Raw genomic sequence first — 25,724 nt, forward strand, 5'->3', positions numbered from 1 at the left:
GTATGCTTTGCACAGCTTAGAATAGTAGACCCTTGCCAAATAAATGCTATGCATTTAAATATCTTTATTTCCATATGTAAAAAAATTTTTTTCAAAATAAGTTAAAGGTAACTTGATAGAAGCAGGATCATTTTGCCCAGTCAGACTTGAAATTATAATAAGAGCCACACCACCATTCATTACATTAGAATTAATTTATAATCTAAGCAGGATTTGTGATGACTTGACATTAAAAACGGTGGTATTTTTACAAAGAAAGGTGTTGGAAGGATCTTTAAATAATCTTGTTATAATATTCACTTTCATCTTTCTAAATCGTCAGTTCTTCCTTACCAAAAATAATCTTGCTACTAAAATTATTTGAAAATTTTTCCCAAAAGAAACCTAAGAAAAAAAATTGAATTTTATATTTATGTAATTACGCCATTGTTAAAACCAAGAACCAATTTGATTTTGCCATATAGACTTTCATATACCTAAAGCTTACCTTCTTGAAATTACACTTTTTAGTTTTGTTAATTTCATAAAAAACAAAGCAAGAAATGGTAAAGCATTAGCAAGAACAACTAAAATGCTTCCTAAAAATTCAAAATACTAAGAAAAAGAAAAAGCAGGTTTTATGGTATGATAATAGAATTTATTAAGGTGGACAAGTGGTTTCAAAAATGGGTGAAACTTTAGATGTATGAAGCAAAAGATTCATACATCTAATGTGCTATGACAGATGAAAAGCACATATAAGATTGAAAAATAATCCGATACCTGTTACCCTGATGGTTGCTCCTGCTTTGAGAAAGGGAACAGACATCAAAGGAAAGAGTTAGGAGGACAATCTGAGACCAACCAGCAACCCTAACAATTCACTTTTCGAAATACTTTTAGTCCTATATTATACACAGAATCCAAGAGCAGCGATACTTGCAGGTTGTAGCATAAATTCAAGAGACAATTCCAATTTCTTTTATGATTCTGAATGAAAAATGTATTGTTGAATTAGGGCTCAGACTTTAATTTTGTCTGAAGTTGATTACTAACCACATCAAAATTTTGTTATTCAAAAAATAATATTCCAAATAGGTTTTTGGAGCTCTGACGTTTTAAGCAACCTGTTATGGACTGAATGTTTGTGTCCCCGCAAAATTCATATGTTGAAGCTCTAACCCCCAATCTGATGGTATTGGAGATGGAGACTTTGGGAAGTAATTCAGGTTAGAGGAAGCCATGAGGGTAGGCCTTCATGATGAGATCAGTGACCTTATGAGAGGACACACAGAGGGCTTGCTCTGTCTTCCTCTACATGCAAGCACTGAGGACAGGCTATGTGAGCACACAGCGAGAAGGCAGCTGTCTGCAAGCCAGGAAAAGAGCCCTCACCAGAATCCAACCATGTTGGCCTTCTGATCTCAGACTTTAAGCCTCCAGAACTGTGAGAAAACAAATTTCTACTGTTTAAGCCACTGATTTATGGTATTGGTTATGGCAGCCCAAGAAGAGTAGGACACAGCCTTAAGATAGCCTATGGGTTTATCATCACTAGAGAAAATGTACACAATGGCATCACTTTGCAACAGTACTACCCTACTGAAAATTAGTATTTATTTTAACAAAATGCTCAGGATCCAGGCTTGTTCTATATTACTCAAAGTTTCTGAAGGATGACGTTATCATTAATTCACCTCATAATGTATTATGGAGGTGGAAGGTACAACAAGGTAAGAAACTGGATCTTATTTTTGTTGTTTAAAAATGAATTCATAATCTTTCTGTAATATAGTAGTATTTTTTTAATATAATAATCTCGAGAAACAGTTTTGAGCAAATCTTTCCCAATATCTAAAGCTTATCTTATTTTAAAATACCAGAACTCATTTTGACAATTTAGAGAGACATCATTTTAATACTTAAAATACATTAAATATTATTAGAGTTTCCTGCCTACTAAACACCAGACTCCTGAATTTAAGTTAATATTCTCTTGACAATCTCAGGGTTACGTGTATCAGCTTTGGCACTGAGTAGGAGAGTAGGGATGGTGTTACATAGATGCACAAGGCTGAGATTTTCTGCGTGGTCTCTTCCCTCGCTGTTAGCATCATGGCAGTGATGCTGTTACTTTACTTCCTGTCACATCCTTAACTTCTTGTTCTTAGCTGATAATCAGATGACTAAGATGCTGGAATTCAGACAGAAAGTGAGGCATTTTTACATTTTGTAAAGGATATATAACATGTTATATAATTACTTGAATTAAAAGAATCTTTTCTATATAGAATTATAGAGTCAAAGAACATTTAAATAGTAATAAAAAGTAAAGCTGGGTCATGGATTTTTATATTTTAAATACCTTGTAGATTTGGTGCAGAATTAATAAAGTCTTGTAAAAATTACTAAGTGTTCAATTCTAAGATTATTTTAGGTTATTACCAAAATATCAAATATGTCATTTTAAAATCTCATCTTTTTCAACTTATAGCTACTGCAGAAGATTTTTTAAATTTTAAATGTTTATTATTTTTGAATAGGCATTATTCTTATGGTCAAAATTCCAAAGGTACAAAAAGGTAAAACACCTCCCCTTCCTTCTGGCCCCCCAGCACTGTACCCTCTCTGGAGGAAACTGTAACCACTTTGTGATCCCTTACAAAGACAGTCTATACACGAACAAGACTCCCATCCCTCCAAAAAAGAAAAGTGTGTATGTGTGTGTGTGTATAATGTTCGAAGGAATCTGAGATTAATGACTGAGGCAAAAAGAATATTTAGAATTTAAAATAAACATCTTTGGTAGTTTTGATGAACTCAATACAACAAGATAGAGAACACAATCTACCAGGCCACACACAAAGTACATGCTGTCTGCCACCAAATCACTACACCCATTCCAATGAAAACTAGAAATCAAAACAATGGAAAATGGTGTAAGAAAATGATATGTGGCAGTCATTGGAATATTCACTCTGTGGTATTTTTGTGACATAAGATGACTTTCTACTAAAAACTGCATCTTACTTGACAGTTTGCTCTTTCTGAAGTTTTTCAGAGTACTGTGTCTTTCATATTGGTCTAAGAATACTTAAACCATTACAGAGTTTTAGGAATTTAGGTTCACTTTTACTATGAAATGTATGATCACCTTCTGTCCTAACACAGTAATACAAAGATCTAAGACGGCTACTAGATGGCTAGTTTTTTACCCTCCAGTTACATTAAAAAAAAATACAATAGTACACCTTACAAAAAATGAGAAGAAAAATTCATGACTCACTAAAAGTAGATTGGCAGAGAGAAAAGAATAGTGGACTTTTATTGTTTGAAGGATTTCTACAATTATATATCTTGAGCATCCTCAATTCTTTGAACTAAAACATGTAGAATACATTTTGGTATTAACTAGTTTAAAAGATCAGTTTATCATTCTTGATTATACATCCTTCTTAGCTTTTACAAATGTGACCAATAGTCTACAAGTAATGCTAATTGCTAACAATATTCAAACTGTCTTAAGAGTCATATTTACTTTAATATCTGTTTTTCACTATGTAGAAGCATAGGAAACTGTTAACTTCTGCCAACTAGCTGAACATACTCAGATATGTGTAAAAATAAATGCAAACTATTATTTATAAATGTACTTAAGGGACATTGCCATTGTGTAATATTTCTGTATTTTAGATCTTTCCATAGTTTACAAGCAGACTTTTAAAACTTTACACATTTCTTTGGCCTTCATGGCATTTTCAAGTTAAAACTTTAGGATAAAATAAAATTTAAGGCTAGACAATAAAAAATGTACTAAATATAAATTTTACTTTAACAATTTTACTGAAATGTGTATAACAAAAACTAAGTAAAACAGCATCCAAATAAAAACAATTTAACTTGCATGATTACTCCTGTACTAAGATAACTGCAGACACATATCAGAAGTCTTTCCAGTGTGAGATCACTGTGACATAACAACAGTCCCCGAGAGCCTGTGATTTCCACCCAGTAAGGCAATGGCACTGCTTTCTGTGTGACACTAATGAGGTGACTTATTATTTTGATGGTTTTACTTTTGTGAATAAGCTGCCTGCTGCATGCCCAACCCATGTAAATGGATCAAAAAATGACTGAAACTGTTGGAGATACCTGAGGAAGCCCAGTGCCAGCTACACCACAGATAAGAACTATACTTGCATCAGGGGAAATAAAGGATTAGTCTCTGTTTGTTGGAAATTAACAACACTGCCAACAGTCAGAGATTGATCTGACTGCCTCTCTCTCCAGGAAGTAAAAGCCAAAACTAATTTATTAGCTGTGAACAGTAAGACAAATAAACTATTGTTATCTATCTTAACTTATCAGCTATCCAAATTATGAACAAAAAACCAAAAAGTGATTTCACTCATATGATTTCACTCATATGTGGAAGATAAACCAACACACGGACAGATAGAACTGTTTGGTGGTTACCAGGGGATGGGGGGTGGGTGGTGGGTACAAGGGGTGGAGGGATGCACTTATATGGTGACTGATAAACAGTAATGTACAACAAAAATTTCACAATAAAAAAAAACAAAAAGTCACAAACAGTTTAAATGTTAACAAGATAAAACAGCCTGGGAGCCACTTGAAAATCCCCTAAAGAGCCCTAATTTAGGATCACTCTCTGAGAACCCTTGATCTAAGCAACAGGTTCAAGAAAAAAAAACCCAAAAAACCCAAATCCTCAAACAGCCAAACCATGCGTTTGTTATGTGACTAGTTTGAGATGTCAAGTGCCACTCATTTGCTGAAGTCATATCTCAAGATGCTATTACTACCAAAAGGCAAAAAGAAAAAGAAAACTGAATCTTATATTTATTTATTTCTTATAAAAGATAATAATTAAAAATAAATATGTTCAGAGACTTTACCAAAGGCATCAAATATACCTCAATAAAAAAGGAAAAGAAAACAAATTGTGGCTAAAAAACAAACAAAACTCAAAGGCATCAAGATGCTATTTTGTTTACTAGTTGGACTTACTTGCAGTTGTGAGGAAGGCTCTAAAGGCAAGCCGTGGGACGACCTGCTGCGAGGTGGTGGTTGTGGGGGGGTTTCCAAGTGTGGCTGGGACGCAGGCTGAGGCATAGGTGCTGCCACGGGGACAAGAGGCTCCTGCATCTTTTGAACAGGTGGGGGCAGAGAAGGCTGCACAGGAAGGGCAGCCTGAGGCTTCAGTGGTTCAGGAAGAAGAGCTGAACCTACAAAAATCATTTTCAGATGTTAGGTGTTTTCTAGAAAACCATGTTTCATCCTTCCTTAGTGAAATGTTAGGAGATTCTGGTTCTCGCCCTCCAACAAGTAGCCTCATTTCTTGTGGTATAAATAAAGAAGGATATCCCTATTTGAGTAAGTTGTAGAAGGTGAGAGACCACAGAAAGGAAAAGGAAAAGGAGTAGTGAAAGGAAAGACTACAGAACAAAACTGGTATTTCTAACACAGTGTCTACCTTTCAGCCCTTCTGATGGTTTGCTTTGGCTTTCAGGGGTCAGTCTTCCGGCAGATGCCCGAGCATGGCTCTGTGGGGCGCTAATCACTCCAGCCCGGGGAGGAATAGTCTAAAAATGGGAAACGTAACATTTGAGACATTTACTTATTTTCAACAGGTAAGACTTTGTGAAAATATTTGCTTTTGCATCTCATTTAATCCCCTCTCTGGTATTATTCCCCATCTTGTCATTTTAATTGCTCCCTATTTATAGCCATGCATCGTAAGTGTTAAAATCTTCCCTTTTATTTTTAACTGTTTACTATGTGTCAGGCACTATGTTAATTAAGCACATGGAGGCATTTCCATTTCATCTTCAAAATATCACTCAAAAGTAGGTATTTATCATCTCTATTTTAAATTAAGGTGAAGAAATGTATACAACTTTCCCAAGGCCACAAAGCTAGAAAAAAAGCCAGGATCCAAACTCAAGTCTGACGAGCTGCAGGGCCCTTGCTCTTCATCATGTGCAGTGCTGCCTTAACGGGAGACAGGGACGGTATTAAAGTTCATGAGGTGATGGAGAGAGATACACACTGAGCAACTAAGAGACTTACAAAAAAACCACATCCTGAGATTTTTTTCTTTTTAAATACAGAAGTAAAAACTTTTGAATGACTAACTCAATATGCTAAATTAAATACATTAAAAGACACACTGCGGGCCGGCCCTGTGGCGTAGCGGTTAAGTGCGTGTGCTCCGCTGCTGGCGGCCCAGGTTCAGATCCCGGGCGCGCACCGACACACCACTTGTCAGGCCATGCTGTGGTGGCGTCCCATATAAAATGGAGGAAGATGGGCACAGATGTTAGCCCAGGGCGTCTTCCTCAGCAAAAAGAGGAAGATTGGCATGGATGTTAGCTCAGGGCTGATCTTCCTCACAAAAAAAAAAGACACACTGGTGGAAAATATATTTTCTATCTTCATAAATTTGCTGAAGGCCTTAAGCCCCAATACTTCTTATTTTAAGCAAAAGTTATGAATGCAATCTCACAAAATCTTGACTTTCCTTCCCTATTCTTACGGTATTAAATAGAACAAAGAAAGTACTTGTGGTGGAGTCAATGAAAAGCAGTTTTCCTTTTTTTTGAAAAAAGGAGAATGGGTAATAGATATCTTTAGGTATATTTTGCAGACATTTTAATTTGGAGTCTAATACAGTCACACGTTGCTTAACAATGGGGTACCTTCTGAGAAATGCGTCGCTAGGTGGTTTTGTCCTTGTATGAACATCATAGTGTACTCACACAAACCTAGATGCTATATAGTCTACTACACCCCTAGGTTACACAGTCCTAATCTTATGGGACAACAGTCAAATTTGTGGTCCGTCATTGACTGAAATGTTCGCTACATGGCACATGACTGTATTACATATAGAAAAGGACCTTTAGATTGGATAATAAATAAACAACTACAACAGAAAAGACAAAAAATTTCTAAGAAATTTTATGAGAATTTCTTTTCTATTGTTGTTTATTTTTTTATTGTGGTAACATTGGTTTATAACATTGTATAAATTTCAGGTGTACATTATGAGAATTTATTAGAAATTAGAAGTAGTTTCATTAGAAGTAGTTTCTTAATTTCTCACAACCTTAACTTCTACTTGTAGTAACAGTTCCCAGCTCCCAGTCCTCAGCTAGAGGCCTCCCAGCAGCCGCAGGCTCCACTAGACTAGCCCAAGTCACTGATTGCTGGTTTCCATTTTCTTTTTTTTTTTTTAATTACTTGTTATATTCCAGAGAAAATTTTAACTCAGGTAAATAATAGAATAATTAAGTGTATAAAAGAACATATGATAAACATATAGAAAACCATAGATTCACAAGGTAGGGAAAGGCCCCACCACACCATCTGCTCTCCTACTTTTAACACCTTTAGAACCAGGTTTAGTATACCAACTCTATCATAACAATGTTTTCATGAAACCTAATTTTAAAATCCTTCTTACTGAAGGATGACTTTATATCTTCTTTAATTACTCAGATAATATGATAAAAAGCTGCCCAAATACATCACCCCCTCATAGACTTGATAAACGTAATCACGAGGGTAAACAACTTACAAACATTGTTTTTCACTTTCAGTACAATATTCAATAAATTACATGAGATATTCAACATTTTATTATAAAATTGACTTTGCATTAGATGCTTTTGCTCAACTGTAGGCTAAATGTGGTCTGAGCACATTCAAGGTAGGCTAGGCTAAGCTATGATGTTCGGTAGGTTATGGATATTAAATGCATTTTCGACTTAACGATATTTTCAACTTACAATGGGTTTATCGGAATGTAACGCCATCGTTAAGTCGAGGAAGATCTGTATGCTTAGTTATTTTTGAAGAGTACGTTAACATGTTAGAGTCGAAGGGTACTTTGGAGATCATCAAGTGCCAGTCCCTCATTTTAGAGTTGAAGAAACTGAGTCAAGATAACCCATTTGACCAGTAGCAAACTGGGACCTAGAACCTTGCACTCTGGGCTCCCAGGCTAACTAAGTGTGCCTACCGGTCTGGCTGCACTGTATCCAGCCGGTCCTGGGCCTGCAGGTCCTGCTTGAGGTGAAGGCTGATTGCGACCTGGAACACAGACATCGCACCATGTATTAAAGGTTTTTCAAAAAAAGAAAGAAACAAGAAACCATGTACTTATATCCTAAGTGTCTATTCATGGTCCAGTTTTACGGTTAAGTAGCTAAATTCAAGTGTTTTTACCTATGTTATCTTTCCGTGTAGTTCCAGGGCTTTTGGGTGCTTTGAAGCAGGAAGGAAAAAAAATTAGTCATAAGTAAACAATAAAGCAATCAGTTGGCTATTGTTTCATTACTGGCAGAAATGGGGGCATGAGATGGTAACAAAAGAACTTTACTTTGGATAATGATGAATGAACTGAAATATCTGAAATACCTGAATGAAATATCCCAAAAGAGAGAAAAATTAGAATACTTATAGCGACATTTATGAGAGACAACTTAGCCCTCAATCTGATACCTTGCTCAGAGGATCACTTTTAAGGTGACTTTCCCAACAAAGCTCTCTCCTATGAACCTTGAAACCACATGGTCAGCTTGTGTAAACGACAGCTTCTCAGAGCTTGGTGGACAAACTGCTCCTGAGCAAACAGAGCTACATTCTCCAAGTCACACAAAAGGTTCCTAACAACACTGTTTTAGGACTTCAGGTTGCAGGTGTCATTATGGGTAAAGTAATCTTATGATGAGATCTTTTGGATTTCTATAACAAAATCCCATGATTAAGGTAGAAGACAGGCATATTACTAAATATGTGCCTTATGGAAAAAAGTTAAAATATGGTTAAACTCATTAGCAACATCGTGGAAGGAGGAAATGAAATAAATTACTTTCGGGGCCAAAAGGAGTAGGGGGAACTATTAAGGGCAGCATCTCAGATTTATTCTTTTTGAAAGGAAATTCAAGTGCAATTGTTATATGAAATACAACAGCCCTTTAATAACTGTAATCTTAACGAATGGCTTCTAGTCTTAATGGTCTTTAAGCGAATTTAGCTCAGCATCATTATACATAAAAACATTTATGTTATTTGAAATCATCCACAAAATACTATATTCTTGGGGACCTGAATTAATAGGGTTTAATTACAATTATTAATTTTTAAAACTTCAGAGTTACTATAGTACCTTTCTAAAGGTACTTATTCTGAAAAGAATTTTGAAGGCATTCTTCTCAAAATAACATTGTACAGTAATTTCACATCCTAAGTATATATGAAATATATACAAAACAGTGTAAAACAACGTAAGACTGGCAAGGAAACTAAATGGATATCCATTAGAAACTATACACAACATAGAACAAAAAGAGAAAAAATACAAGGTTACGAGGTATACATAAGGAGGGGAAGGGGGAGTTTATAGTCAAACTGCGAAAAGATTTAGTATGCCTTTAAACACTGGAGGGGCTGACACTCAGAAATAAAATGAGAGATCTATTTCTATGATGCAAAAGTCTTGTTACCTTCTATGTCTCGCCTAGCTACCCCAGGACTGGGAGGGGCTCCGATACCTTTTTAGAGAAAGAACAGAAGCTGTATATTGTTTGGAGCCCACAGCACAGGATGAAAGGCAGGCACACAGAACAATTTCTGCATTAAACTTACTTCTGCAAAAAAGTTCTTTTACTGCTTTGAGTTTCTTCCAAGATATCAATACAAACCAAAGTGACTTTAGATGCCAAGCCCAAACCTGACTCCTCCCCTTCCTCAAACATAAGAGTAGAAAGGGGGTGACAGTTTTATTTATTTTTTTTCTGAGGAAGACTGGCCCTGGGCTAACATCCGTGCCCATCTTCCTCTACTTTATATGGGACGCCACTACAGCACGGCTTGACAAGCAATGTGTCGGTGCACGCCCGGGATCCGAACCAGCGAACCCCGGGCCGCCGCAGCGGAGCGCGCACACTTAACGGCTTGCGCCACTGGGCCAGCCCCATCAGTTTTATTTTTATATCTGAGATTACTAGCAGTAGGGAATTTTAAAATGTTTAATGAAAGCCTTTGCTTCATGATCATCTCATTCCTTATATTCAGCCTTAAATCACTAATATAAGCTCCAATATTTGACAATCAAAAAGGAAAAAAAAAATCATAAAGGTTCAATTTCATCTTAAGTGTCTATGATGAGACCATATTAGTCTCTTAGAAGTTAGTTTTTGATGCATTATTTTAAAAAAACTCTAAAAGTACTATAATGACTTTATCTAAGCCTACTGCCTTAAAGGAGTTATTGGCTTACAGGGTAAAAAAAACATGCTGCAAACACTGCCTACAAAAGAATTATGAAGAGAAGCAATTTTTAAAAATTAAATCAAATTTCTAAGTAAGCCACTGAGTTGCTAATATGATATAACTTCACAAATTCATTAAAAAATTTATTTTCTACCAGTTGCTTTCCTAATTACAGAAGATACATAGAATTGATCATGAAAATATAAATAAAAGCAGGAGTTTGAAATGGGAAAAATTAATGTTTTCTGTAAGTCAATGGAAAAATTTTCATGTTGCCATATTTTGCAGAAGCCGTAATGCTGAAATGATTTGGCTATCTTTATTATATAGTCATTAAAATCTACACACAAGCAAAGTCAATCTGTAATAACATGTGAATTGGTCAGCAATGTCATTAGGCAGCTAGACTAGAAATAGACCAACTACACATGTACAGTAAGCCTTGATAATATTAAAAGTGGATTTGTAAAAGCTCTTCTTCGAAATTGTGACAACCTGCCTCATCTCTTCTTGAGAAGGGGATTAAATAAACTTGTCAAATATATACCTCCAACTGAGCTTTGTGAAAAGTTTTCATGTAAACCAAACACACTACACTTTAAACAAAAAAAGTGATCCATTCGTTAATAAGAATTTTCTTATTGAAAAAATAAAAGAAAATCGTTCTTATATTTAAAAAAATGAGGCATCAGTTTTATGGAAAATAATGATAAAGCCATGCAAAATGAAAGATATATTTCAGATGATTATTATACCTTTAAATTGCATTCCTAGGAAATTTTGCTAATCCACAACCTATTAAAAAAGGAATGTACTAGAGCTCTAATACAATCTAATACAATCAAATACTTGGGAGATGTTTTATATTCACTGTACCTGAATCCTTTTTGAAATCAATATGATTTTTGAGAATTAAATCTTTGTAACCAAATTGACTATATTTATTAAGAAAAAGTATATCAAGCCTTGAGGACTAATTCAACTATGTCTATCTAGGAAATGGAAGCCCTCAGTTCTATTCACTAATAAAACTAAGCTCTAATCTTTTACTTAATAGGAATATAATGCAAGTTTAGAGCTATTTTTAACTTGGAGTATAAATGTCATTCATTTTGACTTTTATCAAACAAACCTAAATGTCTTTGAGTTATAGGGATCAAACTCCAAAACATTAACGAACCAAAATCCATACATTGTAACAAATATAAATGGTTACCTCCAAATTCTTTTCTAGCAGGTGCAGGACTCCTAGCCCCTTATAGTTCATAACAAAATATGCAGCAGAAAGGAAATGATATTAAATAAAGATTGAAATGTCAAAGATTTACTATAGTATTCATGATGTCAAATATCACGTAAGAATTACATATTAGTATCTTGGTACAATAAAGAAGCTATTATTTAATGCGAATACTTCTAACAATTTAAGTAATGACATTATACTTATTTAAAAAGAACATTTAAACAAATATATAGAACTTTATAGTAAACAAGTATATGTATGTTCTTCAATTCTAATTATACATTTCATAGAAATTAGCACAACTACATCAAATTAGCAAAAACAAAACAAACACTTCTTGCACACTTGTAAGAGTAAGCTATGAAAATATGTTACAGAAATCTAGCTGGGAAACAATCTTTTTACCTGTTCCGTCACACCTACCACATTCTTGAGAGAAAAGCCAGGAAGTGGCAACAATGATAGAAAAACAATAAAATCTAGAAGCTAGAAGTTTGAAAACATGCAAAACATTTTTAAACAGAGTGGAGAAGGAAATGGAAATAAAATGGGTCATTACCTGAAGGTGGAGGTGGTCTCTGTGGGGGAGCTGGACGTGCCGGAGGAGCAACCGGGCGGGGAGGCGGTGGCCGCTTGGGCTCCAGGGTCTGGGAAGAATCTTTCTGCTGCAGCTGTGTTGCTGGCAGGATGTCAATAGGAGAAGCTGAAAAAGTACCTTAGGTAAGAAGATCAGGTTCCAAGTGGGCATGAGCACAAAGGTATGGTACTTCCTATACACGTACGATAAAGTCTATTCTGCTAATTTTCTAAATTTGTACTATAGGGTATTGACACGCGTTTTTAGCATCAATAACATAAGCAGTTCTGTCATTAAATTACCCTTTGGTATCATGGAAGCAATAATGCTAACTTTATGGGGACTTCTTAGCTAGACCCCAAGTGCTGAAGATGATTTACTGAGTGGCCCTATCAAGATGGCACAAAATATTGTTTAAGTCATTTGCAGTCTGCTGGCCAATAGAGAGGAAAAAAAGAAAAGGGAGTCTCTTCTTTATACCTCAGCTTATCTTGAATTTATTTAATGAAGCCAGTCCTCTAAGAGTGGTATGAGAGAACTAGAGAAGTTTATGAAATGGAAGATGTTTTCTGAAGATGTTGCTTAGCATGGAATAGTGACTTAATCATGTAATGTAACAACTTCCAGAGACAAATCTTCCAATTTTGGAGGAGTAATGGATATAAATTTGGATTAAAAAAACTTTTCAGGGGGGCCGGCCAGGTGGCATAGTGGTTAAGTGCACGCGCTCCGCTGTGGCGGCCCGGGGTTCGGATCCTGGGCGCGCACCATCGCACCGCTTGTCAAGCCATGCGGTGGCGGTGTCCCATATAAGGTGGAGGAAGATGGGCACAGATGTTAGCTCAGGGCCAGTCTTCCTCAGCAAAAAGAGGAGGATTGGCAGATGTTAGCTCAGGATTGATCTTCCTCACAAAAAAAAAAAAAACTTTTTGGGGGGCCGGCCCAATGGTGTAGTGGTTAAGTTCATGGGCTCCGCTTTGGTGGCCCAGGGCGTGTGGGTTCAGATCCTAGGTGCGGACCTACACACTGCTCATCAAGTCATGCTGTGGCAACATCTCACATACAAAAAACAGAGGAAGATTGGCATAGACGTTAGCTCAGGGCTGATCCTCCTCACAAAAAGAAAAAAAATGTGTTTTGTCTCTCTTGCTTCATACTATAATACAGGTCATGTATAGATATATGGTTAAGCCCAAATACTTATGAGTTCTAACTATAATGACAAAAAATCATCAGTTATAAGACATGGACAAACCTGACCACATAGAAAAAGGATTAAGAAAAACTCTCATCTAGTGACAGTGATGACAAGTTTCCCTTTCCATTTAGGGCTTACCAGCTACAAAGTTTCCTCTTTTGTATGCACAGAAAACACAGTACACTTTAGCACATAGGTATGAAAGTTAAAGAAAAATGGCTCTCCAAAGGAGACCCAAAGACATCAGAGACTTGACCATCTAAAATCAAACTTATCAGCTAGGGAAAGGCATATAAAACTTTAAATAAAATACACACTTTGCGAAGCTGGGTGTCCAGGAGTTCTTGACAGTGCTCGACTTGGTCTTATGGGAAGGGAAGGTACAGGACCCTCTGATATTGTAGGTGACTGGCAGGGACTGGTCCGGGGTGAAGAGCTTGGGGAAGTCCCAAGGCCAGAACTTGAAGATGGCTGGAGATGCTGAGGAAGAATTTCCTCTACTTCAGCACTATAGTCATCAATGTCACCTGAGGAAATGCCAGGTTATCAAAGTTACCACCATTTTAACTTTCTCAGAAATTTTTTTCATCAGTCTAGGGTCTAAACATACACAAAATAAACATGTTAACATTATGACACTGAAAATATGCACAGATTAAGCATGTAGGCATATATAAATTTATAGGTATAAAACTAGAATTAGCACAAATGCTCTTACAGAAAATGTCATTAAAGATAGTTTATCATCTCAGAGCAACAGGATGCCAGTGATGACTAACACCTGGAGCTGGGTTGACTCAACGGCTTTCAATATTCCACTGAGCAGCTATCTCAGTGCTGGCTGACTCAAAGGTTTACTGCTCTCCCTCCAAATCTTCTTGTTTGCTCTGTGGAACTGCCCCCTCCTCCCTACCCTCAATTCAGGTCTGGCCCTTACAGTAGACAGGCTCTCAGAGAGCCAAACACCCTTCCCAGAAAGTCTCCTCACTACCCCTTCCCCTGTGCTCCCCCACCCAACACACACCTTCTTTGCTTTAACTGAACAGGGGGAATTTGTTCTCCCCTGAGGTCTCCTCATCTCGCCTTTCCTCAGGGCTGGAAAGTGGGGTCAGGGTGCTCCTTGAAAGTTAATTCCATTTCCAGAACATTAATCACCCAATCCTGAATAAAAAGGCCTATTTCTTTGAGGTTATGCCATTATGTAACACCCTCTACACCCCCTTGCAGCCATGATCTCCAACCTCCATCCTTCTGCTCACTTGAACTCATTCATGGGACTAAGCAGAGAGCAAGACGGCAACCCATAACCATCCTTCTGGGTGATATCAGAGTCCGTGTGGACAACCCATCAACAACCTAATGCCTTGCTCTTATCCTTACTGACACTCCTCCACTCCAAACACTACACCCCTCAGAACTGCACTACCTCTAAACTAATAAACTCAAAACACTTCATTCTGACCACCAAATCCCAGCCTTTAAGTTCTCTCTCTCAGTTACTCTTTGCTCTTCTGACTTCATCAGGATCCGGGCCTTTGATCCCCCTACTCTTACCCCCTATCTAACTTTGCTTCTCTGTATGTGTCTTCAGATTCTGTGGTTCTTCCCCTCAGCCATTCCCCTACTGCTCTTCTGTCACACCTGCATCAATTCTACTGCTGAATCTCTCCGTAACTGCACTTAGGCTGCTGAGCGCTGCTACTAGAGAAAACCACAGGCCTGATGATGGCAGTCACGTTAAATTTGTGTTTTTCAGCCTCTTCTGGGCTCCCAAAGCTGCCTGGCAATTCCACAATTCCTTGGTTGGCTCTCCCCATTACTCCTTCTCAGGAGCTTTATCTCAAACCTTCTCAACTCTCCCGAAACTGTGGGTTGCCCTACTCCTGAAGATAGCCTCAACTCTTAAACTTCACAGAGAAAAGAGAAGTCTTAAAATGGGAACTCCCCCCTTCAACAACTTGCCCCCATGCTGGAGTCTAATCACTTGGTTGGCAGGCATATACTTGTGGAGGAACAAAAGGGGTTCTGCACACTCTGTTTCTCAGTGACCTTGCTCTATCACTCACTCTACCCTGCCCTTCCCCAATATCGTCAGCCCTTTCCAGCAGCACTGAGCATTCTCAAGCCTCTCCCATTTCAAAACAATACTCCCTGGATCCCCAATCTCCCTGGAGCAACTGCCTTCTTCTCTCTTTTCCCTCTGTCTTAGGCAAACTTCTGTAAAGAGTTGTCTCTAGACACTCTCTCCACTTCTTCATCTTTATCCACACCAGTTTACCACCATCTGGCTTCATCACTCCAATGAAATCCCTCTCATGAACGTCACCAACAGCCTCCTTCCCTGTCATTAAATGCAAAGGGCAAGCTGCAGTCCTCATTTCTCCTCGTCCCTCTGTGACATAGGACTCCACTGACTACTCCTTCCTTGTTACCATTTCCTTCCTTGATTTTTAAGTCACTATATTTTCTTGGCTCTGTGACATTTCTAGTTGTTTTTTCTCATTTTCCTTTTATGGGCATCCATCCTCTGCTGATCCTTAAAGTCTATGTTTCTCTGTATTCCATCCCAGGACCAGTTCTCTCCTCTCTATCTAATTCTTCAGGCCAAGCTACTAAATACCCATGGCATTAACTGCCTTCAGAGCTGCCCTGTGAGCCCAGAGCTCTCTGCTTGAGCACCAGGCTCACAAAACCACAGCCTCCATCTGGGCCCGACAGACCCCACAGACACCTCAAATTCACATGTTCAAAACCAAATTCATCTTCCATCCCTCACCTGCTCCTCCTCCAGCATTCTTTTCTCTTCATTTACTGCCTCACAAGCATACTTGCATGATCAACTTAGATCACTTCTTTCCCCTTAGGCCCCTGCACATTCCTTCTTCCTGGTTCACACCTGTCTATCTTCTTCACCCCTGTCTATCTTCTTTAATCTAAGTCTCACTTAGTCTTCAGATTCTCTGAATTTCAATGCCTCTGGGAAATCTTTCCCAACTTTCCAAATCTAGGTTAGGCAACTCTCCCATAAACCACCACAGCATCATTCATTATTGTTTTGACGTCACTTGATTATAAGTGCCTGCTTACTTGTGTGTGACACCCACTAAGCTGTGAGTTCTGGGAGGGCAAGGATGACATCTGTTGAATTTCTAGCACCTAGCATGTACCTGGCACATAAAATGTACTACATAAATGTGGACTAAGCGAGAAATGTGAAAACTGGAGATAATCTTGTAAAGTTCTCAAATCTTAAATGCACTATCTAGATGTACAGGGTATCACAACATGATGTTCTGTCATTTTATAAACTAAGGTATGCATTTTAATGGAAAATATGCTAGAATAATATAAGCATTAGACAGCAAAAGCATTTCCTAATCACGTTTAAGGGAATTATTATATCCAGATAACCTGTCCCAAGTTCTAAACTCAAAATGGTTACATTTATATGGGTGGGTTCAGTTTCAAATGCATGTGTTCCTAGCCACTTTGAGAATCTTTTTAAAAAGATTACTTTGAAATATATCCTCTTTTGCAGTAATTATTTTGAACTGACTTCTACTATTAGAATACCCACTTTGAACTTCCACTTTTCTACCTTAAATGCAATTAGTGGGACCAAACCACACACCAAAAATACTAATTTGTGCTCTCATCACTCAAGAATATAAACTGATATTTGTAAAGATCTTAATCTTTGAATGGCAACTGCCCTTGAAGTCTAGGTACTAGCAAAATAAACATAATACAATGCAAAACAAAATCTAATTCTTCCTACTCTGTGTGTTACAGGAAGAAAGAGAAGGATAAATGTGGAGACTAAGACTTTACTGATGGGAAAGAAACTTATCTAGAAGTACAGCAGTAAATGTGTCCAACAAACAAACCTTCCATATCGAAATCAGCCGCAACCTCCGCATCTTCACCTAGCAGGGTAGAGCTTGTTGATGACGGCAATGCAACGCTCATTTTCTCTAAACTCATTTCTTCTTCCAAAGCTTTGATCCAGTCTGGACTTTTTAAAGTAATAGTTATAGTCCGACCCAATAACTAGTTGAGTAAAAGAGATATAAAATAAAAATTCATTGGCATGAAAATTAACTATCTTGGAATAAAGGGACTGCCTTAGTTATACTATGCAACAGTACAGGCTTAATTTAGCTAGACTCAATTCAACATAACTGTTTCACAGATACTGCATTTTTAACTACTGCTTTAAAACGTCCGCAATTCTCTCTTTAAAAGCCTATGTTGCTAAATCTAAAGTCTTCCTCTCTAGGATGCACACAGATTCAACTGTCCTTTGCTGTAGCCAGTTATCTTTCCCTGGCCAGATGTAAATTCACTGACAACTTTGCTACATAATTTTATGCTTCCTTTGATTTTGATGCAGAGATTAAATAATTGTTCCTCCAAGAAACGACTATAAAAGAGACAGTAGAAAATCTTTAAAATACTTTTCCTGTTCATATAGACCTTCCTAACTTGGCACAATGGTCTTGCAAGTTGCTATACTGTCAAGACAGTTTCAACATTTCAAATGTCAGAATAATATTGAGAGTATTTAAGACCATTTAAATCTTCAACAAAAGTTAATCGTTCTGAAAACAGAATGACTGGTATCTCTGAAACTGGCACTTTGCCTTTCCTATAAATTTCAGTGCTTTTTAGACAAAAGTATAATCTAAAACAACCAACACATTATAATCAAGTTACACTGTCCTGTTGATGTATTAAAAAAATACTTTCAAAAAACTTGCAGGTAGCCACAAGACTCCTTGGTCAAACACAGACTGTGCAGTAGAAAGATGTTCTCATTTATAACCCATACCCACATAGCAAACTTGCTTTCTAAAATGTGAGCTCTCTCCTACATAGTTTCAACTTGCTTTGTTTGGAGTGTCTGGAGTATATATAGTATATGAACTTTTCTGGTATTTCCAAATGAACTGTGTAGCTGTGACCAACATGTTGTGATGACAGGTGGCACCTCTGTGGGTACAGATATTCTTTGGCTCAAAGTGCCACTGACATTAGAATTCCTTGAAGGCATAAGATGGAGAGATTGAAAGCTGCTGGCCTGAATGGCATGGCTGTGTTGAACAGTAATTTAGGATGCACACTGAGCTTTGAAGTCAAGAGTCCTAAGAACTAATAATCCTTTACTCGCTTACCAGACCAAATCAATTCCATTTCAGAACTTGGCAACAGGCTCTATAAGTCAATTGCTACTTTTTAAAGTCAACAACATTCTTTACATGTTCACCAAAGAATACTAACAAGTATTCTTAAGCCCGATCACCATAATGACCATTTAAGAGGCACTTCCTTAGGAATACCCACTTGGCAGAGATCAGAGCCAAATGAAAAGAAAGAAATTTAGATGACAGAAAAAAAAAACGCTCAAGAAGGTCATCCTTGGGCCGGCCCTGTGGCTTAGCGGTTAAGTGCGCGCGCTCTGCTGCTAGCGGCCTGGGGTTCGGATCCCGGGCACGCACCGCTTCTCCGGCCATGCTGAGGCCGTGTCCCACATACAGCAACTAGAAGGATGTGCAGCTATGACATACAACTATCTACTGGGGCTTTGGGGGGAAAAAAATAAATAAATAAAATCTTTAAAAAAAAAGGTCATCCTTTAGTTTTGCCCTGCTTAAGCTATATATTTTTTCCAGATTCTCCCCTGAAATGGAAGAGCTCTTACTCATCTACATGCATCCTAGAAGATTTCAGGCTGAAATAATGGTACTAACAAAGGTAACAGACTAGAGATTTGGGAATATCTCACTTTCAAAAGGATAAATTAAATATTATTATACACTTTCCACAAACATAATTTTTATAAAATTTTGAAAATCTTTTAAGGGAGCTAAGGAATAGGTATTTTCTAAGAGCATTAACACTGATGACTAGACTTGAGGGTGAGAAACAGAGCTGAAAAGAAGAGGAAAAAAACAAAACAAGGAGAATTATCAGGGAAAGATAAAAGAAATACTCAGAAATAGAATAGAAGCTGATGAAGAATGCCAAATTGAGAGTTGTTCTTAAATATTTATATCATCATGGGAAGAGGAAGGGCTTTTTAAGAGAGCATAACTAGAATTAACTTTAAAAATCAATTTCCATCTGGTGAAGACACAACAAAGTCACAAGACAAACTGGGAAGATTATCTACAGCAAAAATGAAAAGAGATTAACACGTTTAACATAAAGAGAGCTTCAAAAGATGAACACCCCAGTGGAAAAATGGGCTAAAGACATAAACAGCTAGTCAGAGAAGTACAAACGACCAATAAACAGAAAAAATCTAGCAACCGAAATCTTACAACAGTAAATAACATACTACTTGTAGTTTTTCAGATTGTCAAAGTTAAAAATATCCAATATGCATTAGGATGTTAGATATTAAGTAATCCAAGGCATAATATAACTAGATAAATCCTTTCTGAAGAGCAATTAGGCAACACGTATCAAAATTTAATATGTCTATATTCTTTGACACAGCAAATTTACACTTAGGAATTTATCCTGAGAAATAATAGGGTAAGCATGCAAAGTTATAAGGGCACAGGGATTCCCTGGAATGTTGGTTTTAATAATTAAAAGCTGGACTCATTAATAGGAGTTTGGTTAAATAAATTTATATTTATCCACATAATGAAATTTATGTAGCCATTATGACACATTATGACACAAAGATGTCCATGATATAGTCTCAAGATGTAGTGAGAAAATAGCATTTATAACACAATCCTATTTGTGTTTGAGGATGTATGTATGTGTGTGTGTATATGTATATCCCATTTGTGTTAATATGTATGTGTATACATAATCTCATTTGTATATATATGTGTGTATATATATACTTCATATATGGATGCATGTATGAAGTTTAAGAAATATTATTTCGTAATGGTTGGATTCAAGCGGTCTTTATTATTTCTTTCTTTTTATTGTTCTGTATTTCTTGATTTCCTTTTGCATTAGTGTATTCCTATTACATTCAGGAAAACCAAACAAAACCCTACAAAATCTATTTCAAAAGCAATGCGGTCATGCATCACATAACAACGTTTCGGTCAAAGACAGACCACATATATGAAGGTGGTCCCATAAGATTAGTACCCTAGAGCCTCGGTGTGTAGTAGGCTATAGCATCTAGGTTTGTGTAAGTACACTCCATGATGTTTGCACAATGACAAAACTGCACATCGAGGTACTTCTCAGACGTATTCCTGTGGTTAAGCGATGCATGACTGAAACACATGGAATATTTTTTTCTCCAAGAAAGTTAAAGTGATGTGGCAGAAGAGGAAACTCAGAGAAATCCTTATGGAGTTGCCCACTGTTGGAGAAATTAGGACTAGATTTTAGGCCATCCTGACAAGTGACCATACACTTAAAAATTTAGGATCTGTCTAAAAGCATTCAGAAAACACTGACAGACACAGCACTTCATAGAAGTAAAACTATTCGAGGCCACTGATGTAAATTTCCCCCATCAATCACATTTCAAATCACAGGTTAGGAATATCTCCACTAATTAAAAATTTCTAAAATGCCTCAATGGGATGGATTTGTATCTATGGGAATTATTTTACCTATGCTTGAAAAAGATACCTGGGTACCATGATCCAAGCCAATAAAATAAGTTCCTAGGACTAATAAGCACCTTCCTCCCTTGTTTTCTTGTAAATCAAGCATTTGCTTCATTTGACAGAAATCTCTTCTACTATATAGATGAGCCATACTATCTATCCCAATTAAAACTTTAAATGTTTTTATATAACAAAATATAATAAAAATCACATTAGGTGGTAAACATGTTTTCTTCTTATTTTATATCAAAGGTTACTATCCCTAGGGAGGGACCAAAATAACCCTAAAATGGTCAGAAACCTAGTCTAAATAATAAATTATAAAAAATAATTAAAGCACACCATAAAGTCTTTTATCCTCCTCAGCTAAAAATACACTTAGATAATCTTGCTGCATGTCTATAAAAATATAATCTTCAGACACCTAATTTCAGAATGGTTTAGAATCAATGAATGCTACCTTACCTCTTTACCATTTAGGCTCAGAACACTCAAGGCAGAGCTTCCCTCCAAAAATGTAACCCACATTTTATCTTCCACAAATCTTCAAAAAACAAGAAAAACAAACAATAAAAAAACATAATTAATAACTTAGATATAACTAACCCAATGACTAGTCCAATGATTATTGATTAACAAGGGCCTATAGAAGCCAGGAAGTAAAAACACCAAAGAGGGAGGGCAGTAGGGCCCAGGGTGACCTGGTGAGGGCCCTCTTCCCCTAAAAGCATTCAAACTCAAATGTCTTTCAAATACTATGCTAATATAACAGGCCACCAGAAGAAATGGGCTGTGGACCTCCATTTGTGATCCCCACTAATCCAATCCTTCTTTCACTGACAAGGAAAAAAAGGGCCAGAAGTTAAGGAGCCTGTTCAAAGTGACCCTACAAGGAGAGTTAAGTCACAGGGCTAGAAACCAAGCCACCTGACCCCATAGTCCAGTACTACGTATTTTTATTGTCTCAATGACTTCCCTGAAGCAAATTTCCTTTGACTAAGAAAAAAGATAGTGAGTTGTCATTTAAAAAAAAAAATATATATATATACACACACATATCAGACTAGCCCCAAGGAACCTTAAGTTATTGTTCCTGTCTTTATCCATTAACAGCCATATACTGTCTTGGGACTTCAATGGCCCTTCCTATGATTCTAAGTTTATAATTTTGAAATAAGAAACCCCCAAAAGGAAAAATTAAAAAGGACATTAGAACAAGTTCTGAAGAAGATGGTTACAGATATGTAATAATGTTATCATGCAAAAAAGAATGAGACAAATTATAATGTTATCAGTCTTATTTACAGAAACCATTTTACAAGTTGAACTACTCTCAACGGTATACATCAAGTTCAGAAATCCCTGCAGATTTTTCAAACACGAGGGAGGGGAAAACATGTACACACACACACCCCCCCCAGGATTCAAAAGCACGGATTATGAATATTAAGAGGAAAAGGCTAAAAATAAAAGTGTGCAGAAGTACTTTATCCTGTTTAAATCAAAGGCCTGGAACAGATTTCTACAATCACTCAAACATGACCAAGGTAAGTGACTCAGTTTCTCTGGCATCAAGTTACTAAGTCATGAGATGCTATCATTTGAAAGACACAGAGACATCATTCTTACCGAAATACTATGAAGGGTATCTTTTTCAAACTGTTGGCAATGGAGACTATCCCTCCTCCAAAGGTTTTAATCACACTGCACCAGTTCCTCCAACCCCAAACTTTATTTGTTCTTTGATGGCAGTACCAAAGCATTTGTGGTCATATGGCAGGGCTAATTTCTTGGTCCTATCCTTAATTAGCAATGTGCCCCTTACACATTTCTAACTTCAATTAGACACTCTGGTTCTAATATCCATGGATTTACACAGGTCCTTTTAGAAGCTATATTTTCTTCCTATTTTCACCCACTAGAGTAAAAGCTTATAGACTTTTCTCCCAATCAATGTAAGTATCTAAATTTGTCCCAACTACATTTCCAGGGAACCTCTTATTTATATAAAAGGGGTTTACAGACTTCAGTCACTCCTTAATGGTCGCCTTACTCTAGACCCAAAGGTAATAACCAGTTTAGCCTTATTAGTGACAGCAGTCCTTGCCTTGTTTTTCTTTCATTGTCTGCTTTTTCTATTCTAACTTGGTTGTCTTAAAGTGTAACAACCAGAATATTCCAGGTTTTATAATGTTAGAGTAATGCTTTGTTTTGTTATCAATACTTTTTCTAATGATGACAAGCATTTTGAGGGAAGTTTTTGGCTCCAATGTAACACCAAGCTCTTTAGAGACTGGGTTATAAAGACAGACAGGTCCTTTTCCTGTATCAGCTTTCCATCCCTTATGTACACTTTGGACTCTCGCTAGCCCAGTGCAATATTTCACATTTGCTCATAAGGACACTTATCTGCTGCTCTGCTGCCCACTCACACGGTCCACATGATGTTCCTGGCAGTTCGGCATTTCTGTATTTGGCAAAGCTCACTGTCATCTGTAAACTTGGAGATTTCACTACGTACTTCCTAGAGCCTTAAGATTTTAGAATTTTTGTTTTATTTTAAAGCTTTGGGGTAGATCTTTGTCAAAAGATTTGAGGGAGGTATAAATACAATTTCTTCTCTATTGGCTCATTTACTCTCTGAAAGGAATCTAGGTTTCTCAGGCATGCTTCTCACTTCTGTGGACTATTCTGTTTAGGATCTAGGGAAGCCATTACACACACATGCTGATCTTCCCAACTAGATCACAAGCAGGAGTAGAGTCTGCAATTTCTCCTCTGCTCTTTCACAGCACCTGTTATAGAGATTTGTCCACCAAATATCTATAAAATATACCTAAATAAGAAGATGAACAGCACAGAAAGGAATTAAATAGTACCTCTTCCCTATGAAATTCAAACACACACACGTCATTCAACCTCTCAAAATTAATGTACACTTGGAAGGGAACATTTTTTTAAACAAGGAAAGAGGCATCTCGTTCTGCAAAAGGCAGATGGTCAAGTCAATGACGGAAACCAAGACTGGATGGATGACTCCTGACTGTTCACCTGGCAGTGCTACTTCCCCATTAGTTGGAAATTAAACATACTTAAAATTACTTAAAACCTTAAATTTCTTAAACTGAGGGGGGGAAAATAGCAATCACAGCTTTATCATAGGGCTTTGTTATGTTATATCATACAGGAATCTTAAGAGATCACATCTAAATGTACACATATTTTTGTCAACAGTTGTTCATACAAAGTTTCACTATTCAAGTTTAAACTTTCTAAGTAGAGAATTCAGTTTCAAAACCTCTGAGCTCTTTGAATAAGATTTCTATAATATGATTTTCCTATACAATCATGCATCACTTAACGATGGGGATATGTTCTGGGAAATGCGTTGTTAGGGGATTTCATCGTGCGACATCGTAGAGTGTACTTACACAAACCTAGATGCTATAGGCTACTACACAGCTAGGCTATAAGGTACTAATCTTATGGAACCACTGTCATATATGTGGCCCATTGTTGACTGAAACATTGTTATGTGGCACATGACTGTAGTCTGGCAATACAAGTACTCATATACTATCCAAACACTAAATAATGTGATTTCTAATATAGAAAATATTATTTATGAATCATGAGCTGCTTTTGGACAATAAATATTTTACTCACCTTATGAGTATAACTTCACCAAAATTTGTAAACTGTTGCAGAAGCTCATCAATCAAAGCATCATCAAAAAAATTATTTTCTGATAAAGAACTTTTGATTGAGACCAATACTGTACCATCTGGTGGACCCTGAGCTGCAATCACTTCTTTATAAATGCTTTGCCTCTCTTCAGCTTCAACTTCAAATATATCTATATCAATCAGGGCAACGACAGGCCTTAAGGCATAAAGGAAGATAGACACGTTAGAAATGTTTAAGAAAGGATGTATTTCAAATAAATTTCAAGCACCATTAGAAACACTGAGACTATTTAAACCTATGGTCAGAAGTCTTCAGCTCCGCTCTTCCGTAGTGCAGCAGAGTGCCAGGAGTCCACGTGTAGAGGATTTTGCTTCCATCTTGAAAACTAGCATTTAGAAGATCTAAATCTTCAGCTGTAGTCAGAATAAAACAAAATACAAGAGAAGCCACATGAGCTGACAGATCATGGGGAGCAACGAGCTATCTCCTTGGTTTCACAAGCTTCAGTTGTCTTGAGGCTGGGATGCCAGATACACTTATTAATAGGCAGGAAGTCTAGACACCTTTAAATTAGAAAGGTTTTTTGGTGAAGTTATCATTTTATGCTTTATTTAGCAAAAATTAAAATGTGGCTTTACTTCCAAGATTACTTAAAGGCCTGTGACCAGACAGTGTTTCATAAATAATTTAAGAGACAAGTAGCAGTTCATAATATTTGCAAGCCACTTTAGTCATTCAGGTTAAAAACCTTAATTAAACTTCAATTGAAAATTTCATAAAAATGTTTCCTTGCTTCTCTTTATGTGAAATTATGTCACTAAAAGAAAACAGACTGAAAAGTTAAATAAATTATTATAAGCAGGTCTGAGAATATTTTTATCTGTTTCACAATCATGCGCCACATAACAACGTTTCAGTCAACTACAAACTGCGTATACGATGATCTCATAAGGTTAGTACCATATAGCCTAGGTGTGTAGCTATAGCATCTAGGTTTGTGTAAGTGCACTCTATGATGTTCACACAACGATGGAATCGCCTAATGACGCATTTCTCAGAACACACCCCCGTCGTTAAGTGGCACATCACTGATATTTAACTTTTATTTATTCTATTCTAGATAACCTTTGTTGAAAATAGCTC

The 25,724-nt window shown here is 36.9% G+C and overlaps 1 protein-coding gene across 4 annotated transcripts in view; it reads right to left on the bottom strand.

Moving 5' to 3' along the window:
* SYNJ1 (synaptojanin 1) overlaps nt 1-25,724 on the bottom strand; it is a 92,535-nt gene that overhangs the window by 4,820 nt on the left and 61,991 nt on the right. For 2 of the 4 annotated variants that reach the window (XM_058523016.1, XM_058523019.1), the window contains exons 19-27: nt 24,877-24,994; nt 24,561-24,776; nt 21,360-21,438; nt 17,187-17,349; nt 13,617-13,826; nt 12,084-12,239; nt 8,027-8,097; nt 5,477-5,585; nt 5,011-5,228 (exon numbers count right to left, since the gene is read on the bottom strand). In XM_058523016.1, the coding sequence (XP_058378999.1) occupies nt 5,011-5,228; nt 5,477-5,585; nt 8,027-8,097; nt 12,084-12,239; nt 13,617-13,826; nt 17,187-17,349; nt 21,360-21,438; nt 24,561-24,776; nt 24,877-24,994 (1,340 nt within the window). Of the gene's footprint in view, nt 1-5,010; nt 5,229-5,476; nt 5,586-8,026; nt 8,098-8,232; nt 8,272-9,512; nt 9,561-11,497; nt 11,537-12,083; nt 12,240-13,616; nt 13,827-17,186; nt 17,350-21,359; nt 21,439-24,560; nt 24,777-24,876; nt 24,995-25,724 lie in introns of all 4 variants that reach the window. The other 2 variants (XM_058523020.1, XM_058523018.1) reach the window with 2 other exon arrangements.

Source organism: Diceros bicornis, chromosome 27 (genome assembly GCF_020826845.1).
Source record: "Diceros bicornis minor isolate mBicDic1 chromosome 27, mDicBic1.mat.cur, whole genome shotgun sequence".
NCBI lineage: Eukaryota > Metazoa > Chordata > Mammalia > Perissodactyla > Rhinocerotidae > Diceros > Diceros bicornis.